Source organism: Bidens hawaiensis, unplaced genomic scaffold (genome assembly GCF_021521415.1).
Source record: "Bidens hawaiensis isolate Kalapana, Puna unplaced genomic scaffold, B.hawaiensis_p1.1 tig00000697_1, whole genome shotgun sequence".
In the NCBI taxonomy this organism is placed as follows: domain Eukaryota; kingdom Viridiplantae; phylum Streptophyta; class Magnoliopsida; order Asterales; family Asteraceae; genus Bidens; species Bidens hawaiensis.
This window is the reverse complement of record NW_027491041.1, coordinates 3,088,238-3,112,193: the sequence shown is the minus strand read 5'-3', so window position 1 is coordinate 3,112,193 and position 23,956 is coordinate 3,088,238. Positions and strand designations below refer to the sequence as shown.

General features: G+C 34.9%; 3 protein-coding genes and 1 pseudogene across 3 annotated transcripts; 3 read left to right on the top strand and 1 right to left on the bottom strand.

The window, feature by feature from the left end:
* The first annotated feature begins 6,197 nt into the window (after positions 1-6,197).
* On the top strand, positions 6,198-6,512 carry LOC143531533 (putative mitochondrial protein AtMg00820 pseudogene; annotated as a pseudogene).
* Positions 6,513-19,716: 13,204 nt separating this feature from the next.
* Positions 19,717-22,015, top strand: LOC143531420 (uncharacterized). Its single transcript, XM_077026724.1, has 2 exons — positions 19,717-20,324; positions 20,819-22,015. The coding sequence occupies exons 1-2, from the start codon at positions 19,779-19,781 to the stop codon at positions 21,038-21,040; spliced, it is 768 nt and encodes a 255-aa protein (XP_076882839.1). The 5' UTR covers positions 19,717-19,778; the 3' UTR covers positions 21,041-22,015.
* Positions 21,138-22,724, top strand: LOC143531515 (uncharacterized). Its single transcript, XM_077026795.1, has one exon. It carries the CDS (start codon positions 21,138-21,140, stop codon positions 22,722-22,724), a length of 1,587 nt encoding a protein of 528 aa, XP_076882910.1.
* A 298-nt stretch (positions 22,725-23,022) lies between these two features.
* Positions 23,023-23,671, bottom strand: LOC143531412 (large ribosomal subunit protein eL32z-like). The gene is made up of 3 exons (XM_077026718.1): positions 23,553-23,671; positions 23,260-23,441; positions 23,023-23,184 (listed from the first exon to the last, which is right to left on the bottom strand). The coding sequence occupies exons 1-3, from the start codon at positions 23,640-23,642 to the stop codon at positions 23,055-23,057; spliced, it is 402 nt and encodes a 133-aa protein (XP_076882833.1). The 5' UTR covers positions 23,643-23,671; the 3' UTR covers positions 23,023-23,054.
* Between the last annotated feature and the right edge of the window lie 285 nt (positions 23,672-23,956).

Sequence of the window (23,956 nt, the reverse complement as noted above, 5' to 3'; positions counted from 1 at the left end):
AACATTTAGGACATCTCTTCAAAAGTTTTAAATAGTATGAATAAAAGAAAAATTAGATAAACGATATTGGTTTTATGTTATGTTCAATTTGTAATATTATGACCCGCCTATCTATGAATGTTATTTTAAAACTTAGTTTCGCTATTCAAAAAGACTAGCGGTGCAGTTTGTGGCTCGTTTGCCTTCTGTATCGATGTAAACACTACTTTTTAATGAAATATACGAGATATCAATGCATTTAAATTGTAACAAGTAGTCGTATTTATGTTGTCTGAATTTTTTAACCTTTAACTTTATCAATATGTGGTATTTCAAAAATTAATCAAGCGAGGAAGCATATCATTATTAAATAGACAGAATTATAGAAATTGTCCTTTATCTTTCACCCAAATTTCACTTGTGGTCCCTCGTCTTCAAAATTGATCTTTTTTGTCTTTTACGTTTCAAAATCCAACAGCGTTTGTCCTTTTCGCCTAACCCAGTCAATTTTTCTCGTTAAGTCAGGTCATGTGCCTTGCACATGAGGGCAAATTGGTCATTTTACCTACTAAATTAAAATAATATTTTAACAAATAAAAAAAACAATAAAAAAGTTAATATATAATTATAGTCTCTCTCTCTCTTCTCCCCTTTCTTCTTCTTCCTCCGTAGCCAAGCTTTACGACCACCACCATGCTCTCCGGCGGCCACCGCCGCCGTCTTCTCCGACAAAACTGCTTCATCACCTCTCCGTCACCATCATCGTGTCTCCCGCCGGCCACAATCAACCCGTCTCCCAAGGGTTCCACCTCCACTGCCACCATGTACCAAGCCACCGGTGACGCTCCAGGAACCGCTGGTTATGTCCACATCACCGACGTCAAAGGCTTAACCATCAGAAAACATAACATCCACGCCATGTCCGCTTCCTTCGAATCTCGTTTACAAGACACCGTGAAGAAAACAATCACTAATAACCCAGTTGTTGTTTACTCCAAAACCTGGTGTTCGTAAGTAATTAATTAGCCCCGTAAAACCCAAAGCTTCTTCGTTTTTAGCAGCATGGTTTGGGATTAATGAATTTAAAAAATAATAATTAATTAATGAATTGTTTCATTTTCGGGTATTCTGTTGAGGTGAAATCCTTGTTCAATCAGCTCGGTGTGCAGCCGCTCGTTGTCGAATTGGACCAAATCGATAAGTGTTGGATTGTGATTCAGTTTGGGGTTTTTTTTAAGCCCTCATATATGAAATTACAAGTTAAATTGAACCGTGATATTGATCAGAATGATTGGTGTAGGTAGTTAAAAGTACGAGTTCAAATACACCACAGAATCATGAAATAAAATTTGTAAGATCTAAAACAAATAAACAATTAAAAATGATGGTGGCCGGCGGGAGACACAATGATGGTGACGGAGAGGTGATGAAGCAGTTTTGTCGGAGAAGACGGCGGCGGTGGCCGCCAGAGAGCTTGGTGGTGGCCGGAAAGCTTGGCTATGGAGGAAAAAGAAGAAGGGGGAGAAGAGAGAGAGAGAGTATAATTATATATTAAATTTTTTATTGTTTTTGTTTATTTATTAAAATATTATTTTAATTTAATAGGTAAAATGACCAATTTGCCTCATATGCAAGGCACATGACCTGACTTAACTAGAAAAATTAACTGGGTTAGGCGAAAAGAACAAACGTTGTTGGATTTTGAAACGTAAAGGACAAAAAAGATCAATTTTGAAGATGAGGGACCACGAGTGAAATTTGGGTGAAAGATAAAGGACGATTTTTGTAATTCTGTCTATTTAAATATTTATTAAAATATTTTTTTGCAAATTAAACACAGGCCTACCACGGAGTCACCGCGGACCTCCTAGGCTCCTATGCATAAATTTCATTGATGAATAACTAGGCCATCAAATGAGAATAATGATTTGGGCCTTTGGAGTTTCCTTTTGGGTCAAACCGTGAACCGAACTGAACCGAACCAAACCGTTAGTAACGGTTTGGTTCCGGTTTGGGCATGTTGAGTTGTGACCGTAGTGACGTTTAAACACAAGCATTCCTAAAACATGAAATTATATTATTTGGAGTTTAATAGTTTAATGAAAAAAAATTATAAGACACGTTCATTGCAACTTGTTACTGCGTTCGGATTTAGGCCTCAACCCATCTTTCATTTAGTATTTAGAGAATAATTAATATGAATATTATATATACACTTTCACAGTTTCGCTACCGGTTTATATTTAACAAAAGTATTGATACATATATGTATATAATATAAAATATCTAAAATATTTAAACATAATTAAATTATATGGTCCGGTCTGGTTTTTTACTTTTAGTTTCTGGTACAAACCGTCAACCAAACCGGTCGCTACGGTTTAATATTATTGAAACCGATTGACCAATACTTGAGAAAAAAAACCACACGTGAAACCGAACCAATAACCGGTTTGGACGGTTTCACGGTTTCAAACCAAACCATAAACACCCCTAGTATGGTTGTTACTTGTTAGGTGGATGACCGATTAAGTGGACAAGTGCAAAAATTAAAAAAAAAAAAATACAAAACAAAAAACAAAACAAACACATGTCTACAGTTTAGTTTATTGTACTTGAACAAAGAAAAGAAGAAAGGAAAAAAGATGGGTAATACGTCAACCAACTTACTTGGCACTTTATCAGCCGTATAACAATGGACGGACCTATTGTACAGGGCGTGGATCAATTATACGGTTCTTTTAATTTTATGTGTAATGTATATTGTAGATTTACGAACAACCATGAGATTTTGAATTTCAATCCCCAAGATTTTTGAATTTAATTATAACTCTTAGCTTTTACCATATTATATTTGAGTGACTCGGCCCGAGTCATACAGAAGATTTGGACGACAGATTAAAAGACATTCAAGCAAAGAAAAAACTTACCGTAGTGAAAAACACTAAATTTCTCTACTCTAAAACTCTACGGCTTCAGCCTTCATGCATATGTATTTCGTATATATACATTTAACAGAAAAGTGATTTGATATAAAATATTATTGTTAGAACAGCTTCACAACACGTTTTACACCTTCAAAAGACATTTGTTTTAATCATAATTTTGCTTCTTCTAATCATCGATATCAATATTTTGAGGAATGCACGTACCAGATATCAGCACCTACCGTCCACGCATTTCTTCTTTCTCTATTGTGACATGTTCGCTAATTATAACTTAAACCTAATTTGTTTATTCCACTTTGGAAACATTTTTGAATGTGAAGTCTGAACTAAGGTAGCGTTTGATATGCAGGAATGACTGTAGGAATGGAATGATTCATTACGTGGGAATGGAAAACGTGGTGTTTGGTTGCTCAATGGAATGGAATCATTCATTACATATGGAATCCCATTCCATCAAAACCATTGCTTCCCACCCCCCTTCTTTTTGTTCATTCCATTCCTCCTTCACCATACTTTCTCAACAACATTACCACCTAACAACCACCTCCACCACTACCATTGGCACCACCACCAACTCCGCCGCCCCACCACCGCCGCCACCGCCACCATCATTTTCGTCGCAGGAGCTACCACCTTCGCTATTGTAGGGTTTTTTTTTTTTTTGGTTAAAAAGTATTTTGAGATATGATTGTTTTTTTTATTTCTATTTAATTTCTATAATTTTTTTGGATACCAAACAATAAAAATTAATAATTGATTTCATTCCTATAGGTTAACCAAACAAGACAAAGGAATGGTAATGATCCATTTTATTCTTTTGTCCATTCCATTCCTTCTCCCATTCCATTCCCCCTTCATTCCATTACCTCCAACCAAACATACCCTAATTATATATATCGTAATTAAAGGTGAGGTTATAATATGAAGTATGATTTTTGTAGAAATGATAACAAATAATCTAGCTAATTGATTTTAGACACGGATGGATGAGATTAATTTAAGGATGAAATCAAGTGTAAAACAAAGGGAGTGGCATAATAAAGATAACATGTTTGTTACTTTCGCTCTCCACATGCAAGACACATTTCAATTTCCTCATCATTTAATAGCGTTCCTAAATTTTATACGATATTTTTTTAATTAGAAAAAATCACCATAATAACGAACGTTCTTTTATCTTTAATATGAGTACCATATTGTTATATAGAAATAAAAAAATATATATTAGTGGGTTTTTTACAAATTGTCTTACAAAAATTGTGTTTTACAAAATTGTGTTATACAATTGTGTTTTTTTTCATAGTGTTTTTCCGGTTCTGCCTTTTGCATTGTGTTATACAATTATGTTTTTTTTTCATAGTGTTTTTTCCATTGTGTTATGCAATTGTGTTTTTTTTTGTTTTTCATTATGTTTTTTCCATTATGTTATACAAGTTACACAATGGTGTTTTTTATTGTGCTTTCGCCCTTCTGTTTTTTTTTTCAGTGTTTTTTTCATTGTGTTTTTTATGTGCATTTTCATAGTGTTTTCTATTGTGTTTTTCCGTCGATCGTTTTCTGGTGACCGTTTTTCGGCGACTCTTTCACCACCACCACAGCTACCACCTTTTAAGTTGGCCAGAAAACTGTTCGACGGAAAACCGTAACGAACAGGTTTGCTGGCGAGGTTAACAAATCGGATCAGGTCGGTCAGATAGATAAAATGCAATATCACTATCATAACAAAAGCACGTCATCAACACTCAATAAATACAAAGTCATATTATATAAAAAAAAGATATTATATATTATAATTGTTCTCTACGCGCTTTCATGTTTTGAAAACGACTCATAACATCTTCAATCACGACTTAAAAAAACTCATTTTCAATCGCAACTTTTATTTAAACATAATACCAAATTAAATTTAAATAAAAGTTGCGATTGAAAAGGAGTTTTTTTTTAAATTCGTGATTGAAGATGTTATAAGTCGTTTTCAAAACATGAAAGCACGTAGAGAACAATTATAATATATAATATCTTTTTTATATAATATGACTTTGTATTTATTGATTGTCGACAACGTGCTTTTGTTATGATAGTGATATTGCATTTTATCTATCTGACCGACCTGACCCGACACATTCGGGTCCGAAAATTTGGCATCGAAAAAAATCGAGCACAAAAAAATCCCGAATCCATAGGAAAAAATGTCTAGCTCCGACAATAGGTTTAGCGTAGTGATATGCTATATTGGTGAACTTATTTAAAACATATAATGGATATTCTTGTGTGCTTATAAATAACAAAAGAGGAAACAAAAGTGTTGGTAATTTGCATCTTATTAGGCCCGTCACGTGTAGGTGATTGGTTTACACCTATTGGGCCTATGGAATTCATTAATGATGTAATGAGTTTATGGGGCTACAATTAGGCTTTACTTGTTGGCCAAGTTAGGGTCACCCTATATATACATAGCCATGTTAGGGTTATGGTATTATGAGAGGGATTATTGTATTCAATTTTTGAGTAGTTTCTTGATTATAATAATACGTGAGGTTTACCCTAAATATTATGTGCTCGTTTATGTTTCCGTTATCAATTCGTTCTTGGGCACTCACTTGAAAAGGCTAGTGGGCATATGCAAAGATAGTGGGCACTCACTTGAAAAAGCTCGACGATCGTTCGAGGAGTTTAGTGCATATCGGAGTGGAGACCGGGTCCAAAGCTTACCGGTTGTTCGATCCGAACACCCAAAAAGTTGTGGTAGCTTGTGATGTGGTTTTTGACGAGAAAAAGACGTGGGTTTGGTCTAATGCGGGTCAAACCAATGAAGAAACGGAGCTAGCACCGGGTTTGTTTTGGGTTGATTGGAATGGGGTTATTGATACCGGAGTTGGGCAAGTTGTAACCGAGACTATAGGAAGCAACAGCATTAGCGACGAAAATTCAGCTTTGTTGCCAAATTCAGCTACAGAATCAGTGACAGCTTCTGTCGCTAATTTAAACAGCCCATCAGCACCTCTAGCGACAGATTCTAATACTCTAGTCGCTAATTCCAGCAACTCAGCAACCTCTTTAGCGACACCAGCAGCAACTGGTTTAGTGTCAGCAGCACTTGACGAACCAGAAATTAACCTATGAAGATCTACACGTGTTCTGATCGCACCGGTTAAGTTCAATGATTATGTCCTATGTTCGGAAGTGGAGGACATTGAACTTCTTTGGTTAAAAAAAGGTGAACCAAGGAATTTTGGTGAAGCAAAATCCAAACCGGAGTGGATGAAAGCTATGCAAACGGAACTCGAATCCATTAAAAGAAACGACATATGGAAGTTGACCGAGTTACCGAGAAGGGCTAAAGCTATCGGATTGAAGTGGGTTTTCAAGGTGAAAAGAAATGCAGATGGTTCAATTAATAAATATAAAGCAAGACTCTTGGCAAAGGGTTACGTGCAACAACTCGGAGTAGATTTTAATGAGGTCTTTGCTCCAGTGGCGAGACTTGAAACCGTACGTATGTTCATTGCCATTGCAGCTACTGAAGGATGGCAATTACATCATTTGGATGTAAAGTCAGCATTTTTACATGGGGAGCTACAATAAGAGGTCTTTGTTTCTCAACCAGATGGGTTTGTTAAACCTATGGAGGAAAACAAGGTCTACAAGCTAACCAAGGCTTTATACGGTTTAAGACAAGCACCGAGGGCATGGAATACCAAGTTTGATGGTATTTTAACGGGTTTGAAATTTGTGAGGTGCTCGAAAGAACAAGCAGTGTATCGGAGATTGATTGGAACCGTTATTATTATTATCGGCGTGTATTTCGATGATTTGGTCGTTACGGGTTCAAACAACGATCACATTAATCAGTTTGAAATGTCTGATTTGGGAATGCTCACTTACTATCTTGGGATCGAAGTCTCACAGTTGGAGAATGAGATTCAAATCCATCAAAGTGCTTATGCTCGACGGTTATTGAAAGAGGCCGGGATGGAGGATTTCTATCCTAAAAGTTTACCCATGAATCCTAATGTGAAATTGTCTAAAGCCGAGGATGATGTTGATGCAGATGTAACGGAGTACCGAAAGTTGGTTGGGTGTCTTCGTTATGTAACATCCAACTTTTGTTAAATAATACATAATAGAAAGTTTGTTATTAACTGTGTGTCGTTAAGTTAGTCGTGTGTTAAGTATTTGGATAATATTTGGAGTAGGAATTGGGAATGGGTGGTGGAACCTATGAAACCCCCCCCCCCCTCTGTATAAACCCAACCATTTCTTCCTTTCTTTTCTTTTCTCATCCAAACACACACACTCAAGAAACACACACATACTCTCTCTCTAGCACTCGGATTTAAAATCCAAGCCAAAGACGGGTGGAATCTCGTGTTTAACATCGTCAAGCAACAAGAATCATGTCTAGATCTACGTATTGTCCAGATCTGAACTCGAACCCGAAGCAAAAGGTAGGTTTCGGTTTAAATGATTAAGTTTTATGGTTAGAATCGGCATGCAAACAGATATAATGATAGATCGGATTGTGAAATGTAAGAAAATAAAAACTTGTTAAGTTATAACCTCTCGGGTGCACTTTGTGATAAAAAAAAGTGGTGTTTGGACTTTGAGAGATGGGTTCAGGATCAGGTGCATGGGGTCTGAATGTGTCGAAAGTTGGGAAGAGTAAAAATCAGGTCCTGAGGAAGAGCCACGAAGTAAAATAGCTTTAAAATGGTAAAAACGAAGAAATGAAGGCATTTCGCTTCGCTCAGCCTTGAGAAGCGAAACAGGCATTTCGCTTCGCTCAGCCTTGAGAAGCGAAACAGGCATTTCGCTTCGCTCAGCCATGCGAAGCGAAACGCTCCCATGCGAAGCGAAACGAAACCTCCCATGCGAAATTGTTTAAGCTGTGACCCGATTAATTTTCTGATGCGTTTTTGTTAAAGGACTGTTAACAAAAATAAAATTTTTCCGAGCTGACCTGGCAGCTCAACCCCAGCCAGGGGCGCTGCCCCTTGGACCCTCCTAGGGGCTGCCGCCCCTAGACCCCGCTACCGGGGGCGCTGCCCTCGGACCCCCGTTAGTTGAGGGTTTCATAAATTTAGATGTAGGAAGTAGTGGTAATAGATAATTGACACGCGTAATGTATTGTACAGTTAGCCGTGCACAACTAAAGAAGGGAATTACCATTAACGGCGAGAGAAAATCGACTCCAGATGAGTTCTAGCCCCATTTCTCTTTTAAATGTTTTCGGGGCTGTGTGCATACTCCTATGTGATAGTTAATACATTTACTTAATTGATAAGTGTATGACTATGTATTGGATGTTATTACTATAATGATAGTATGAATGGGCATGTATATATATATATATATTATATACATGAGACAGGTAAAATATGCACGTATGATAAATGTATGGTTATTCGAGGCAGTAGGGACCAGACCCTTATAATATCTGTGATGTTAGGGACCAAACCCTTATAATATCTGTGATGTTAGGGACCAGACCCTTATAATATCTATGATGATAGGAACCAGACCCTTATAATATCTGTGATGATAGGGATCAGACCCTTACAATATCTGTGATGTTTAATGTAGAAAAGCTTATGGTATACCATAGGGTTTTATGAAAGAAAGTATGTGAGTACGTATGTATGTATATAAGGTATATATGAAAGGAGTAATAGAAAACTAAGGTATGAATACGTATCTTCGGACGCGTATGAGTAAGAGTATGAATGTATTGTATGTTAATTGATTAACTAGAACTCACTCAGCGTAGCTGACTTTTAGTATGCACGCAGGCAAATAGGTTGACGCAGTTGGCTTAAGGAGGGACACAGGGCATGGACTGAAGAGACTGGCATCCATGATGAAGTGTTACGATTGTTTTAATTAATTATTTATGAAAAGACAATTTTCATGTTAAGACAATAATGAATGTTTTGTAATGTGATGTTTGAAGTTTTTAATTATTCCGCGAAGTTTTTAATTTACTCTTATTTTAGAACTGTGTTTATGAGTAAATCCAACACCAAAGTAGGGTTAGCGGGAACGGGGCCTTACACGTTACTTGGTAAACACTCAACCTGATTTGGAGTTTTCGGTTGGCATGGTTAGTAGATATATGCAAACTCCAAAGAAGTCTCACTTGGCAGTAATTAAACAAATTCTTCAGTTTATTCAATGAACTGTTGGATGGGGGATCAAGTATAAATGAGGTAGATCAAAGGAGTTGGTCAGGTACAACGATAGTAGTCATAACATTGATGAAGATGATGGAAGAAGCACTACCGGTTATGTGTTTTATTATGGGGGTCCCTGATTTCTTGGTGCTCACAAAACCAATGCACCGTAGCGCTTTCATCATGCGAGGCAGAGTATATGGCAGCAAGTTCGGCTGCGGGACAACCGAATGGTTAGGTGAACTGTTGGCAGAATTGACCGGAATGAAATTGCAAAAAGTGGTGTTAATAATTGATAACACATCGGCGATTGCCTTGGTTAAAAATCATGTTTTTCATAGTCGTAGCAAGCATATAAAGTCCCGATTTCACTATATACGGGAGTATGTGGAGCGAAATGAGTTAGCGGTGGAGCACATTAGTGGCAAGGAACAACGAGCTGATATTCTTACGAAAGCACTTGCGAGAATCAAGTTTGACAAGATGAGCAGATTGCTCGGCGTTGAAGATCTCCTAGTTTCAAGTCGGAAATTAGGGGGTGATTGTTGGTAATTTCCATTTTATTAGGCCCGTCATGTGTAGGTGACCGGGTTACACCTATTGGGCCTATGAAATTCATTAATGATGTAATGGTTTATGGGTTACAGTTGGGCTTTTATATTTGTGCTTTACTTGTTGTGGCCAAGTTAGGGTCACCCTATAAATACATAGCTATGTTAGGGTTATGGTATTATGAGAGGGATTATTGTATTCAAGTTTTGAGTAGTTTCTTGATTATAATAATACGTGAGGTTTACCCTAAATATTGTGTGCTCGTTCGTGTTTCCGTTATCAATTCGTTCTTGAAAAAGATGTTTTTATTTTTATTTTATTTTTTTGTAAAAGTTACGCATAATTTGGAAAACCCGTGACCACATCTTTTTTTTTTCAATAATCTCATCATGAGAATCTTTATTGAGAAAGATCCAATATATCAAACATATGCTATATTAAAACATATACAGGGATAAAAATATGGGTCATTATTTAAAGTGATTTGATGTATTTAAACATCGCTGCCCCCTTACGAGTTCAAAATTTTTGTCAGATTCTCTTTAAACTCGCTGCCCCCTATTGCGAGTTTATAATTTTTAGTTAAACTCGCAGCCCCCCCTGAGTTATCTAGTTTTAAAAAAAAATAAAATAAACCAGCTACAAATACAAAGGGGTCTCTTAAACCACCTAAAATTACAAAAAATTCGAAATCTAGTAAAGCACCACAGGCGGGAAACCATTTGAGCTTCAAAATTACATGACAGAGACGTAGTGAAGCGGCAACGATGGAGAATAAGTAACATGACGGACTGGTTCTCCACCACTGACTTTCACCGGAAAACCGTTCGAGCTCACCACCACAAACCTATTTGCTTTCAGCAACTGGAGCATCGTTTAACAACCTTCTCTGTCGTTTTCCTTAACTTCATCCATCATCGAGGGTTGCAGGTGATTAAAGGTGGCAGCGGCTGGAGACCTCATAGATCCATATCTAGATCCATGGAGCAAGTTGCAGGTGGCGGTGGTAGAAGAGGATGAGGGTAGTTGGTCTGGTGTGGTGGTGCCGAGCGGTAGCAGAGGTGGACGATGGTGGTGGAGATGGGTGGGTGGTGGTGGGAGAAAGGTTAAGGAGATTGAGAGGTTGAGAAATCCAGAGAGATAGTTGACGTGTTCTTTTTGTGAGATGGAGGGTTTAATTTTTAATGAATAAAAAAAACCCTTCCTCCGAGCTTTCTTAAAAAAGCCATACTCCTTATTTGAAGTCAACCCTAGTAATTAATTATACTTTGTTATTAACGCTGCATAAAGATGAATAAACAAGCTAATAAGTTTGCAAAAAGTGAAATATTTCATTCTCATCAAAACATTGGACCTCTAATATTTTAAATGGTTGCAGTTTTCATGTTGTATATATTATCCATAATATATAAATGAACCTCTAAAATCCTACATGGCATCCTTTGGTCGCTCCCCACGCCTTATAAAGCCACCAGATTGTTTAATTTCTAAATAATAAGCTCTCACTTATTTAACCCGGTTTTGATCCATTTATGTTTACACGGGTCGTAGCATCTCAAATCCCTCCCTCTGCTCCTTTTAGTTGATGCTGAAAATACTGAAAACCACCCTAAATCTAACCTCACTCATCTTCACTATGCTCTACATCTCCACCTCCTTAACATAATTCAACATCACCCAATCCTCACAACTCTGGCACCCATATACCACACATCAAAAGGCCGTCTTTCACATCGCTGTAGGGTGCGTGCTTATGGTTTATTTTCCCAAATCATACGACTCTGATCGATTAGTTTTCATCTTACAAGAACCATAGGTGACGCTGGTATGGTGGTGGTTCATTGCTATTTAGAAAGATAAGCAGCAAGATGCATATGTCTTTGAAAACCTTTCTTAAACTGGGTTTTTTTTGTAACCTTAATCCCACATCGAATCTTCATCAACATGCATCCTCATCACAAACCAAGTTATGCTTAATATAAGTCCACCCTTATTAGACTTGATTGTATCACCTATTTGAATCCTAAATCGTTTTTATTGGGGTTTAATCGATACCCTAGAATTCAAATGCGGAGCAGGTTTTTGAAATATCAATAGGAGAATATAATCATTGTTCTATATTTCTGATATAATCAAATCAAACTATAATTTAAGGGTCAATTTTTGTTTTTGTTTTTTTTAATGAACATATATTCTAGGTTTATTTCGTATGCTACTTATCTTTTTCTAATTTTACAGGTCATAGGTTATTGTTAATAATATTGAACAAAGTTTATGTGAAGCAATTTAAATATATAGAACAAGTTTAAGGTGGAGACAAAATGTTATTGCCATTTCATATTTATAAAATCAGTTAGGAATACAAATATTAATTAAATTCAACATAGGATCTGCCATATGGAGAAAATAGGATTGTATTACCGGGCTAAACCAAGCTTTTGTTGGGTGAAGATGCTACAGGAGGACGTAATGGTGTTTCCCCTGCTTTGGCTTTGTCCAATGCCATAACAAATCATGCTGGTACTTTTCAACTTATTTGTATTGTTTGGATTATCAAATTTTGCTTCTTTGGACATGCTTTTAGACACTTTTGCTTAGATTTCACTAAAGTTTATACTTATTCACAAAATTCACATGACATGAGCGCAACCTGCTTAACTCGATTTCGGAATTTACTTTGTATTTTACATTTTTGCATATTAGTACTTTAAAATTATAGATTTACAACGAGAATACCAATGTATATTTCTATAACTTTTACATTTCGTCTTAAAAAGCCCAACCGTTGTTATGACATAAGTTGCGTTCTAAAACGAACTGACAAAATAAATGTTTAAAAGAACATCAAAAGTTGTTCTCTTCATCATCTTACCATCTAAAATGCAGAGAAAATTGGTTCTTTATCCTTTTTCAAACTCTTTTTTTTGCTTTTTGTAATTTAGAGCCAGAGATAATCTTGTGTTCTTGGACATTTGGTTCTCAACCCCCTCAAATTTAACAGAAGGATATGTTCGTAATAGGAGAAGGTTATGCAAGTAACATTACATGTTTAATTTCTTGAATTTCAGTAAAAAGAAATTGTGACAGTCTCTTACATTTTGTTATAGATGCTAACTGTTTTTTTTTTATTATTTAATAATGATATTAGCTAGGTTTGATATTATGTCAATTGAACTGGGTTCAATGCAATTTCTACTTTACAATGTCTCTTTTGGACTATACATGTTGGATGCATGGGAAAGTTATCTCTTTAGTACTATAGTAAGTCTATTATGATTTTGAAGGTTGTAAGTTGTAATCATTAAAGATACGTTTTCACCCATTTAAACACATTTGAGATTCACTAAAGCCCAAAACCCTAAAGCGTCTACTTTGACTTAAAATAATGCATCTCAAACGTGTGATAGATGTTTTGGTTCTTGTGTTGATCTGGATCATATTCTACAATGGGTACCAAAACCTTAATGAACTCTGCAAAAGGTAACTAAAGTGCTAGTAATGATTACATTGAAAACATAATCTTTTTATCGAAAATTATTTGTTCTTTTGCATGTATATATGGTGAAGTTTGAGCTCAGAATTGACTTGAAGCAGAACATGAATATGAGGATTATTGCATCTTTTGTTTATTAATATTATTAACACAAGAAATATGTTATGAATAAGAGCGCTGCGCGTGTGTACATTGTCTACTATTCACAAAGAGTTTATACAGATGACTGCACAACAGTAACTTACATAATATTTATTAAGTTTATAAATTGAAATTACTGTGTTGACTAACAAAAATTATTTATTCTTAACTGAAAGAAAATGAAAAGGATACTTAAGTTGTTAACATATAGTTGCCTGGAAAAGAAGCAACTTAGACAACGGGAAGAAAAAACCATTCAATCTAACATGATATATTATGAATATCTTTTGTAGTTCACTAGCATTCAAATCCAACATCAGTGTGAATCATATGAGAATTTGAAGAAAATGGATAATTCAACAATAAGGATGGGCTTGGATAAACTCGTGTCTCAGCTTAATCAAATTGGTGATGCTGCGGTTAACCTTATAACAATAAAAGAGGAACAAAACTCAGGAAGTTTTGAGTGTATTTAAGTAATGTATTGCTGAAACTGCTGTTGTATCACCATGAGAACATAGCTTCTATAAGAACATAGTTTCTGAATTTGTCTTTGAAATCTCAATGAATATTTTTTGTAACCCAACTATAAACCTACTCATATCAATTGAAAGAACACAAACGTTAAAAAATATAACGAACGTAACAAACTAATATATACGTATTAAATCAAAACAAAACTCCATTGAAATATAAAACTAATCATTACAGAATATAAAATAGCAAAAGCATTAAAACAAAAACGTGAATAAACCCCCGTAACATGTGGGCTAAAATCTAGTAATAATATATTCGTATTTTAATAAAACTTGGACAGATTTTTATCATCACTACCAGCTTTTAGTGTATGCGCATGTCCGTGCCTAGGTTAATCACCATGGTAGGCCCGAATTAAATAAAAATAACTTTATAGATTTTTTTAATATGCGTTTTTAATATTTAAACACAATTACCCAATTCACTTAAGCCCACTTATATAAAAAAAAATTGCACAACCAAAATCATTACCCAATAACCATACTATAAAGTATGTCACTCTAATTCTTACACATATATTATAAGGGTGTGTCATCCCAACTCTTGCATAGATATTATAAGGGTCTTACACTCTAACTTTTACATTCTTGTATATTCTTACAATATACAATAATAATAAAATATTGCATGTAAACACTTTTCTTACAAATGTGCACACAATCTCAAAATATAAAAGAAAATGGGCTAGAAACTCACCTGGATCATGTGATGTTTGGAGTTTATAGTAATTCCATATCTTAACTGGGCACAACTAACTGATAGATCATACATGTATTAGTTAACCGATCTAACAAAACTATATTAATTAATAAGGTTGATTAGCTTAGCTTAACCAAGTTAACAAGGTAAACTAAGTTAACTAACCATGTTAATTAGAGTTAGGTAACTTTCCGACTAAATTAACTTTAGTTAACTTGAGCTATCTGATATGATTAACTAAATAAACGTTGTTAAGGGTGTCAACCGAAATTAACTAAACTATAATAACTCGTTGGATTAACGGAGCTTACTAACTGAACTCAACGGGATTACGTTAGTTTGTTGAGTTAAGTTGTATCAGGCACAAATAGTAAACTTAACCCTATTTAAAAATTTAATTGTTTAAACCCAATAAAAAAACATTTTATTTAAAACTTAAAAATTTTTCTCGCATTCGGCTAAAACTTTTTAACGATTCTCAGAAACGCCCCATAAAAGATCAAAGTCAATATACAAAATAAAATTAATACAAACCTACTATCATTATTTTATTTAAACTACATTAGTATCAATTTATATCTTATAGATCAAAGGATAAGGTTAAAATACAAAGTACAATAAAAATGAGAAGAGTGAGAAGGAATCTAATTCATTGATCTTAGATTTGGACGGTGAAGATTAATTTAAGACTAAAAATTGATGAGAAGGACATTAACGTAATAATCCACTTATGATGAGTTTCTCTCTTCAGGGAAAGACACATGTCAATTCCCTAATCATTTTAAAACCTCAATAATTTTTTCACACGTCATTTTTTTCAAATAACATCATAATAACAAACATTTTTTTTATCTTTAATATGAATATCATATAGTTATATAAAAATAAAAAAATTAGTGGGTTTTTATATTGTGTTATTGGTTGTTAATTGTGGTTTTTTATTAGGTTTTTCTATGCATTGTGTTTTCAATTGGTACTCATATTAAAGATAAAAATTAAAACAAAGATTACATCATTTTGTCTTTGTGCTCAGCATTTGTCTTTCTACTTATCATTGTGTTTTAATCATTGTGTAATACATTCTTTGTCTTTTGTTCGAAATTGACATGCGACATTCACTTAACTTGAAAAAATAGTATTATGTTCATTGTGTATTATGCTCAAGTCATTGTGTAATATGTAGGCGGACCCTAGGCGGTCGACTGGGAGTTGGGTGTACTCGGAGTACTCGGACATGGTAAATATAAAGAAAAATAATTTTTGGATATTATCAAATATCATTATTTTACTAATGTTTTATCACAAAATATGTAAATATCAATATAAATTAAAGAAATACACAATACATTATTCTAAGAATTACTAATCATTAATTCAAAATATGGTATTTGTTCTTTAATATTATAAAAATAAGAATTATGTTTTATTTTTTAAGTCAAAATCGGCTCAAGTCCATCGACTAAAAGTGATTCTAGCCGGGGTTGACAATCTTTGATCGATTCTTAGTAACTAGGCGGAGTTAAAGAAACTCCCCTCGGCGACGTACCTTGTAGCGATTACTCGGGGAGTACTCCTCGGCCTTGTAAACCTACTTTTACAACATTGGTTTCCATTGCGTTTTACGTTTCAGGTCATTGTGTTATATGTATTCACCATTGTGTCATACGTTTCAGATCATTGTGTTATATGTATTCATCATTGTGTTTTACGTTTCAGGTTATTGTGTAATATGTATTAATCATTGTGTTTTATGTATTAGATAATTTGTTGTTATTTTCATTATATTTACACATTATTATTATATAATAGTATTATTAGTATTTAAAAGAAACACAATGATAAGTTGAAAGACACAATAACGAAAAAAACCCATTGACAAACAGAAAGACACAATGTCGAAAAAAGACACAGTGGCAAGCAAAAAGGCACAATGACGCAATTTTTGTTTTAATTTTTATATAACAAAATCATACTCATATGAAAAATAAAAAAAACGTTTGTTATTATAGTGAATTTTTTTTAAATAAAATATCATATGAAAAAGTTATAGACGTTTTAAAATGATGGGGTAATTAACATGTGACTTGCATGTGGAGAGAGAGCATATACACCATTACTTTTATACCATTTTTCCTTTGGTCTATACTTAACACATATTAATTAATTATGCATTCTCACGTTTTTTATTCTTGTTGACCTTTGTAAAATAACTTAACTCATAGATCAAATAGGGTAAATACAGTAAACTTTTGTTTAGATAATAAAGTTTTAACTAATATATTTTATCTAACACGTGACATTTTGATTTTATATTATTAAAAAATAAATTTTAAATGGAAACCAACATTCCTTAATCTGCACCCTCTAAAGTCTAAACTATCTTACTATCTAAAGTGCTACAAAACAATTAGGCACTGAAGTCAGTTAAGAATCTCTATCAAAACGTTCGCAACAAAATTTTGTCACGTTGATCATCTTTCCAATATTAATTCAAATCACTAAACATGATGATATGCACATTAACACACAAGATCAGACAAAGGTTAGTTTGCGGGGACTCGATATCCCTGAACCTAATAACATGACTCCAAACATTCACAACTTTGGTAAGTTACGTTCCATGATAAAGAATCTATCAATCTTGGATCAGGGTTTTTGACACGCGGTTGGCTGCGCGTGTTCAATTCAAGAGATATATAGTTGTACAGGGAAAGAAGACTTATGCTTGTGGACAATATTAACAAGTTTGATAGCATCATAAGAGCCTGATTCGGCAATGACATAAAGCTCATTAACTCCCTATCACTCAACACCACACAAAATTAGGGTTTGTAAGGAGTTGGAGTAAATGAAGTGATGCCACCTTCAATCATGATTCATCCAAATCTAAATCCATTGCATTATGCATTTACACATTCCCTCCTGCATACGGCGGTTTTGCTCAATTCCCTATGGTTTCTTCAACTTGTTTGGCATCCACAAGTTTTATTAGTGGAGCATAACATTTGGGTTGTTAGATTTTAATAAATTCTATGCATAAAATATAACTTTCTCTTTCATAGGTTTGGTTTGTGGATTGTTATAAGAATGTTTTATCACTTTTTATGTTCTTCTTTTCCATTTTGTAGAAAGTTTAGTTAACCTTGTGACTATGAATAGAGTTAACATATTTATTCTTAGAGAATTATAATATATTCTTAGAGAAGTATAATTAATGATTGAAACACAATGTACGTATATTTAATTTGTACCTAGATTAATATGTATAAAACATAAATATATTTTACAAAAAAGTAGTGTTTACATCAATACAAAAGGCAAACGGGCAGCAAGCTGCGCCGCTAACCCTTTTTTGATAGCAAATTAGCGTACAACAATGATTGTATATAGCACAAAGGAGTATTTGTGACGGAATTTTGCTACTGATAATTATACTGATATACATGCCTCAGCAAGCTAATATAGTTAAATGAAACGAAATATTTGCTACAAAGGTTAAACAAATAAGGTTGTTATCGAATAAAACTTGGTAATTTGTTTCTTGCGAAGAAAGTGTTATAATTAAATACATATGTGGTATTAGTTGTTTAACGCCTATTAACAACCAACCATTTTTAACTATTTTTAACCGGCTAACAGTCATAAACAAACTAACGCATGGATTTAGGTTACAAACGATAATAACAAGTACAGTTAATTATAAAGTTAAGCTTAACAGTATTTAACAAATTTACACAGAAAATTAGCGACCAAAGATCAGATTTGCGACTATAGAAGTTAAATTCGCTAAGATCAAAGGAAAACGAAAATATACATTCAAGAAACGTTTATTATGTTTGATTTTTCCTGAAAATACTAGTATTTATGTGCTTTCTCTAGAAAAATCTAGTATTTAGATCATTAGATGATATTTTTTTTGTTCTTTATGCATATGAATTAAGTGTGACATGACTTGAAATGTTTTTTTTTATTATTATTATTTCAATCATGTACTTGAAAAACTTATCTCATTAATTTGCCCGTTGATGCACGCAGATTAACAAATTCAGGAAAATGATATTTAAACAAAAAAAACCTGCTTCGAATAATTATTTTGTAATGATTAGTAAAAACAAGAAAAGATCGAATTTCAGTAAAACCAATAAAATGAAGTATCTTCACTAAAGCATGTCCCATAAAATCGGATTCACTTAGAAGAGTCCACTCTCTCCATTCTTTTTCTAATTTTTTACGTTTTCTTAATGAGTTAATCAAGTTCATTTCGTTTTAACCACAAAAATAAGATAGCAAATTGTTGGGTTTTAACCTCTTAGATTACAGATTATTAGAGTTTGCAAGACATGACTCAACGTCTCAACACAATATCATATGGGTTAGTGTTTAGGGTAAATAACTTTGGATCATGAACGAGTCAATACGGATAAAAAGTGTCCGAACATGTTCAAACTAGTTAACCTTTTACAAAACGAGTAGCAGGTTTAACTAATTATGTTAAATAATGTAAAAGATCAACACATGACACTTTTATACATGTTTATGTTATTGTTTTATAGATAATTAAATATATATTTTAAATAAAACATGCTTACTATGTGTAATTGGAATATCATATTCTGTAACTTTTTTAATCGTATTAAGTGACTCGCGTCAACAATCAATATATGTCATTTGTTTTACAGAATTGCCTATATTTTATCGTGTTAAACGTGTCCTACTATTCATGACATGCATTTTGAGTCCTGTTATACATGATATTTCATGTTATTGAATGGTTACAAACTTACAATTAATCATGCTAAACATGTCATTTACAAACTGTCATTAAATATATTTGTTTTAGTATTTGAGAGAATGACATTGTTTAGTTAAAGTGTATTACATTATGGGTTCATTAGTTATGTTAAATGCGTTACACCGAACACAACACATTTTATCAGCTCTAGTGTTGCATATGAGCACGCAGCTCAGTACATTTGGTTTGCCTCTCCTATGATAATTAACACATTTTAACCGATGATGATTGACGACACAAAGAAGTATGTATATTAATAATTTTAATCTCTAGTCATATTATTTATTTATAGTGACTTGTACCATGTAGGACCCCCATATAGTAATGACCCCCACCCCCCTTTTTCTTCCCTACAAAACCACACTCCGAGAGATCATCTAACTCAAAATACATATTTGTCACATATTAACCTTTATCATATTCAACAACAATTAAGTTTCAAAAACTAGCAACAAGTGTAGCCAGAAATGGGAGTTAAAGTGGTGACACCGCCCCATGCGGGGGCTATATGGCGAGAAAGACTAGGTTCCGCCTTCAGAACTGCCATAGCGTGCACCATAATTGGTTGCACCGCCCTATATGGACCGGACCATGTCCGGCACCAGATTCAATACCCTTCCGTGGCCTACGTGACCGCCATACTTATTGTTTCCGATGCAACACTTGGTACCACGTTAAGAGGTTCGTGGCACGCACTCTGTGCCACCATACTAGTGGTTCCCTCGACCATGTTGTGTCTTTGGGTGGTGGGACCGGCTAGGTTCACAGAGGGTGGTGCGACCATAGCGGTGGCTTTGAGTGCGTTTATGGTGGCCGTGCCGGAGTGCCTTTCGATATTAACCAAACGTATTGCGTTTGCTCAACTGGTGATTATTTATGTTGGGGCGGTGGTTCGTGGACGTGAGGCTGGACCTGTGAGCCACCCGCTTCATATTGCAGCGTGCACCGCCCTTGGGGCGTCGGGTTCTGTCCTGGCTTTGATACTTCCGTACCCTCGCCTCGCCGTAACAGAGGTATGTTTCTTTTCTAGATTGGTAAAATAATTAACTAAGGTAACTTGATACGCAATTATTAATCCGGTTGGCATTTAGCCTAATTATGATTTGAATTTTGAAACATGAGTTCCATATGCAATAATACTAGATCACATGTCACATGTATATTATATGTTTTTTGAAAAACAGATTAAATACAGTCCTACAATTTAAAGTAAAGAGAGAAAAAAGTTTTACACAAGTAGAGAACTTATAAAAGTGGGTCGTTATGTATATTATTGTACCATGTATATTTTTGAAAAAACAGATTAAAATACAGTCCTACAATTATATTATTGTACCAACGGGTATTAAACCCATCTGCAAACCATAACCATCGGCTAAAAAAGGGAAAACCAAAACAGCTCGTGAGCCAAACGGATGACCGGTTCACCAGACCAGAAACGCTACTCATGGTTCAAAGTATTGAAAATCTAAAATTGAGATAACTATTTTCTAAAATATATATGTAGGTGAAGAAGCAATTCCATACATACACAGAAAACGCATCACAAAGAAGCAGTCTCTACTTAAAGGCGTTTTTGAGTAAAGACAAGTCAACAGCAGACGATCTTATTGCTCAAGCCGAACCATTTGCTAAATCAGGAGGCACGCTCCTGCGCCACATCAACCGCATCCAGGTAATTACAGTCACACCTTCACGCACTGTGCCTCGATTATCTTCAAGTCTTTGAACCCAATGTTTCTAAAAATCTTGTTTGTTATCAATAACAGGAAGGCATAAAGTGGGAAAGACATCGGGTCCGAGACTTCAAAAAGAGTTTCATGAATATGGGAGATAGATTAAACAGCATTGAAACACCAATTAACGGAATGAAAATGGCGGCATCCGAAATTTCTTCTTTTCCGGTTAATGATATCGATAACGAGTTAAAAACCTACTTGCAAAGCGAACAAGTTAAACAAACACTCAAACTCGAGCACGCCAAGTGTTTCATACCGTTTGATGAGGCTGTTACCGTCCCCGAAAATAAAAACCAACCATTCGACACAGCCGTACACTCGATTACATCCACTTCACCAACCAATAAAAACCTACCCGCATTTTTCTTCCTGTCATGCTTTGAACAACTTACAGACAACTCAACTATGAACCTTAAACCCGAGCCACTTGATGATCAAAAGACTAATAACAATAAAACAGCCGAAGAATCTAAAGACCGGGAAAACCTTAGTCAATGGCGGACAGACCGACTCGTGTTTGCTTTAAAATGCTCAGTTTCATTAGGTCTCGCGGTGCTTCTTGGTATGTTTTTTGATAAAAAGAACGGGTATTGGTCAGGGCTCACGATAGCAATCAGTTTTGTAGAAGGAAGACAACCAGTTTTTACCATTGCAAATAGCCGAATACAAGGCACGGCAATCGGTTCCGTATATGGTGTACTAGGTAGCTGTCTTTTAAACCAAATGGCTGAAATAAGGTTTATTATTATTCTACCATGGATTGTTTTCACAAGCTTGTTACAACATAGTCAAATGTTTGGCGAAAGTGGCGGCATCTCGGCAGTGATCGGTGCCCTTTTGATACTTGGCCGAAAAAACTATGGCCCGCCGAAAGAGTTCGCCATTGCAAGATTAACTGAGGTTTCAATCGGGCTTTTCTGCATGGTTTTATTGGAAATTGTACTTCAACCTGTTAGACCGGCAACTTTGGTCAAACTTCAAGTGGCCCGATGTTTGGGAACGTTAGACGAATGCTTAAATCAAATCCCAGATATTCTTTTAATCAATAGAAGTATCAAGAAACTGAAATCCGACATAAACGGGTTGCAGAACTTGATTAGAGATGCAAAATGCGAGCCAACCTTCTGGTTTCTACCATTTAAGGCTTCGTGTTACGAAACCGCACAAGAGCAGTTATCTAAAATGGTTTGTTTGATGCAGATTATGGTTTATAATATTCAGTTTATCACAAGTTTATCACAAAGTTGTGACGAAGGTTGGAAAGAGCTTCAAGAACACATCAATGGCAGTTTGAAGACTTTGAAGGAGACCACAAGCCCGTGTGTGAAGCATCTACAGAAACTCACTTTGGTCAAGTCAAACGGCGCGTTTGACCAAGAGAGCGAAGGGTTCTTTGACTTAGAGTCGGGAAGTCAAATAGAAGCGGGTTCAAAGGTTATGGACACTTTTGTTCAACGTCTCGAAGAAGTAACCGATAAGATTAAAAGTGAAGAAGAGTGTAAAAGAAAAACTCTTCTTCACTTAAACTCGTTAGGGTTTTGCATCGGGTGCATTGTGAAGGACGTAACGGAGGTTGAAAAATGTGTTAAAGAGATGATTCGATGTGAGAATCCTTACACGCAAGTCGAGTTTATAAAACCGTGCTACAAGAACGACACGACAAATCCATCATGAATAGACACTAACCGACAGCAGGGGTATTGAATTTGATTGAACAACGTTAAATGTCAGAGATCATTGGCTCTACAGATGATGAAGTACTCTTGACAATATTTAGTTAAATGGAGAGTTTAGCATTTAGCAAAAATATAAGCATGTATGCATATGTAATTTGGAAATGAAATTTATAAGCATGAATTACTCAAATAAAGAAAACATAATTCAACGAAAGTGTCCGGTAACAAACTACATGAACTTAAAAGTATGCTCAAAATGCAAACCTTAAACATTAGAAAAAGATAATAAGACTGTTTTTTCATAACAAGGGGGGAGGGGGTACCAAGCTTACTCGTCTTCTTGGTTGCGAAGCCTGGCTAATTTGTTGGTAACAACCACGTCCAACTGTGCTGCACGCTCAACGATTTCCTTACGTTTGCGGGTCGATACGTTGTGTGCTATCTCAGCACAGTATGTCCTGGAATTTTACTTAAATGCATTGATTATAAAAGTATATAACTTAAATAATAAATAGTTACTTGTAAATAGTTACCTGTTGTGCATCATGAGAACTTCCAATTCTTTGGCATTGTGCACCACAAACTTCTTAAAACCGTTTGGGAGAAAGTGGCGTGTCTTTTTGTCTGACCCGTAACCAATATTGGGCATAAGAGTGACACCTTTAAACTTTCTCCGAACACGGGAATCAATACCCTTTGGCCTACGCCAGTTTTCCTGTCACACAATAACAAAAGTCAAAGACTTGTGGTCAACTCTTAAACCAATACTGCAAATACTTAAACGCCTCATCGTATGAATATTGAATAAAACGAGTAAAATGTATACCTTGACGCATATTTTCCAGTCGCTTTGGGGCCTCTTGAACTTCTTGACACGCTTCTTGATGATCTTCTTATCAAGCTTAGGGACCGCCATAGATTACTACAAAACAAACCAGAATAATTATTTATTAAACTACTACATAAAGTTTATAAAGCAAATAACGTTTACTACCTCCAAAACCATTTGTTCATGAAATTAGCTGGTTTGATAGGCGAATGACAACAAATAGCTTAATAAAAAAAGTGTATAAATAGTTCTAATATAACACCTTAAGTTTTGAAACTAATTGCATTGATATATACTTATATTCAAATCACACTCACGAGTAATAACAATTGCAAACTACACTATATAACAGCTACTGCTAACATTATCGTAATTTGTTATCAGGTTCGAGCTTTTGGTAC

Bases quoted from the DNA above. Each gene is read 5' to 3' on its own strand.
- LOC143531420 (XM_077026724.1), top strand. From the start codon at position 19,779: ATGGGAGTTAAAGTGGTGACACCGCCCCATGCGGGGGCTATATGGCGA. The intron at 20,325-20,818 runs GTATGTTTCTTT...ATATATATGTAG, and splicing joins CTCGCCTCGCCGTAACAGAG to GTGAAGAAGCAATTCCATAC.
- LOC143531412 (XM_077026718.1), bottom strand. From the start codon at position 23,642: ATGGCGGTCCCTAAGCTTGATAAGAAGATCATCAAGAAGCGTGTCAAG. The intron at 23,442-23,552 runs GTATACATTTTA...ATTGTGTGACAG, and splicing joins ACTGGAAAATATGCGTCAAG to GAAAACTGGCGTAGGCCAAA. The intron at 23,185-23,259 runs GTAACTATTTAC...GTAAAATTCCAG, and splicing joins GTTCTCATGATGCACAACAG to GACATACTGTGCTGAGATAG.
- LOC143531515 (XM_077026795.1), top strand. From the start codon at position 21,138: ATGGGAGATAGATTAAACAGCATTGAAACACCAATTAACGGAATGAAA.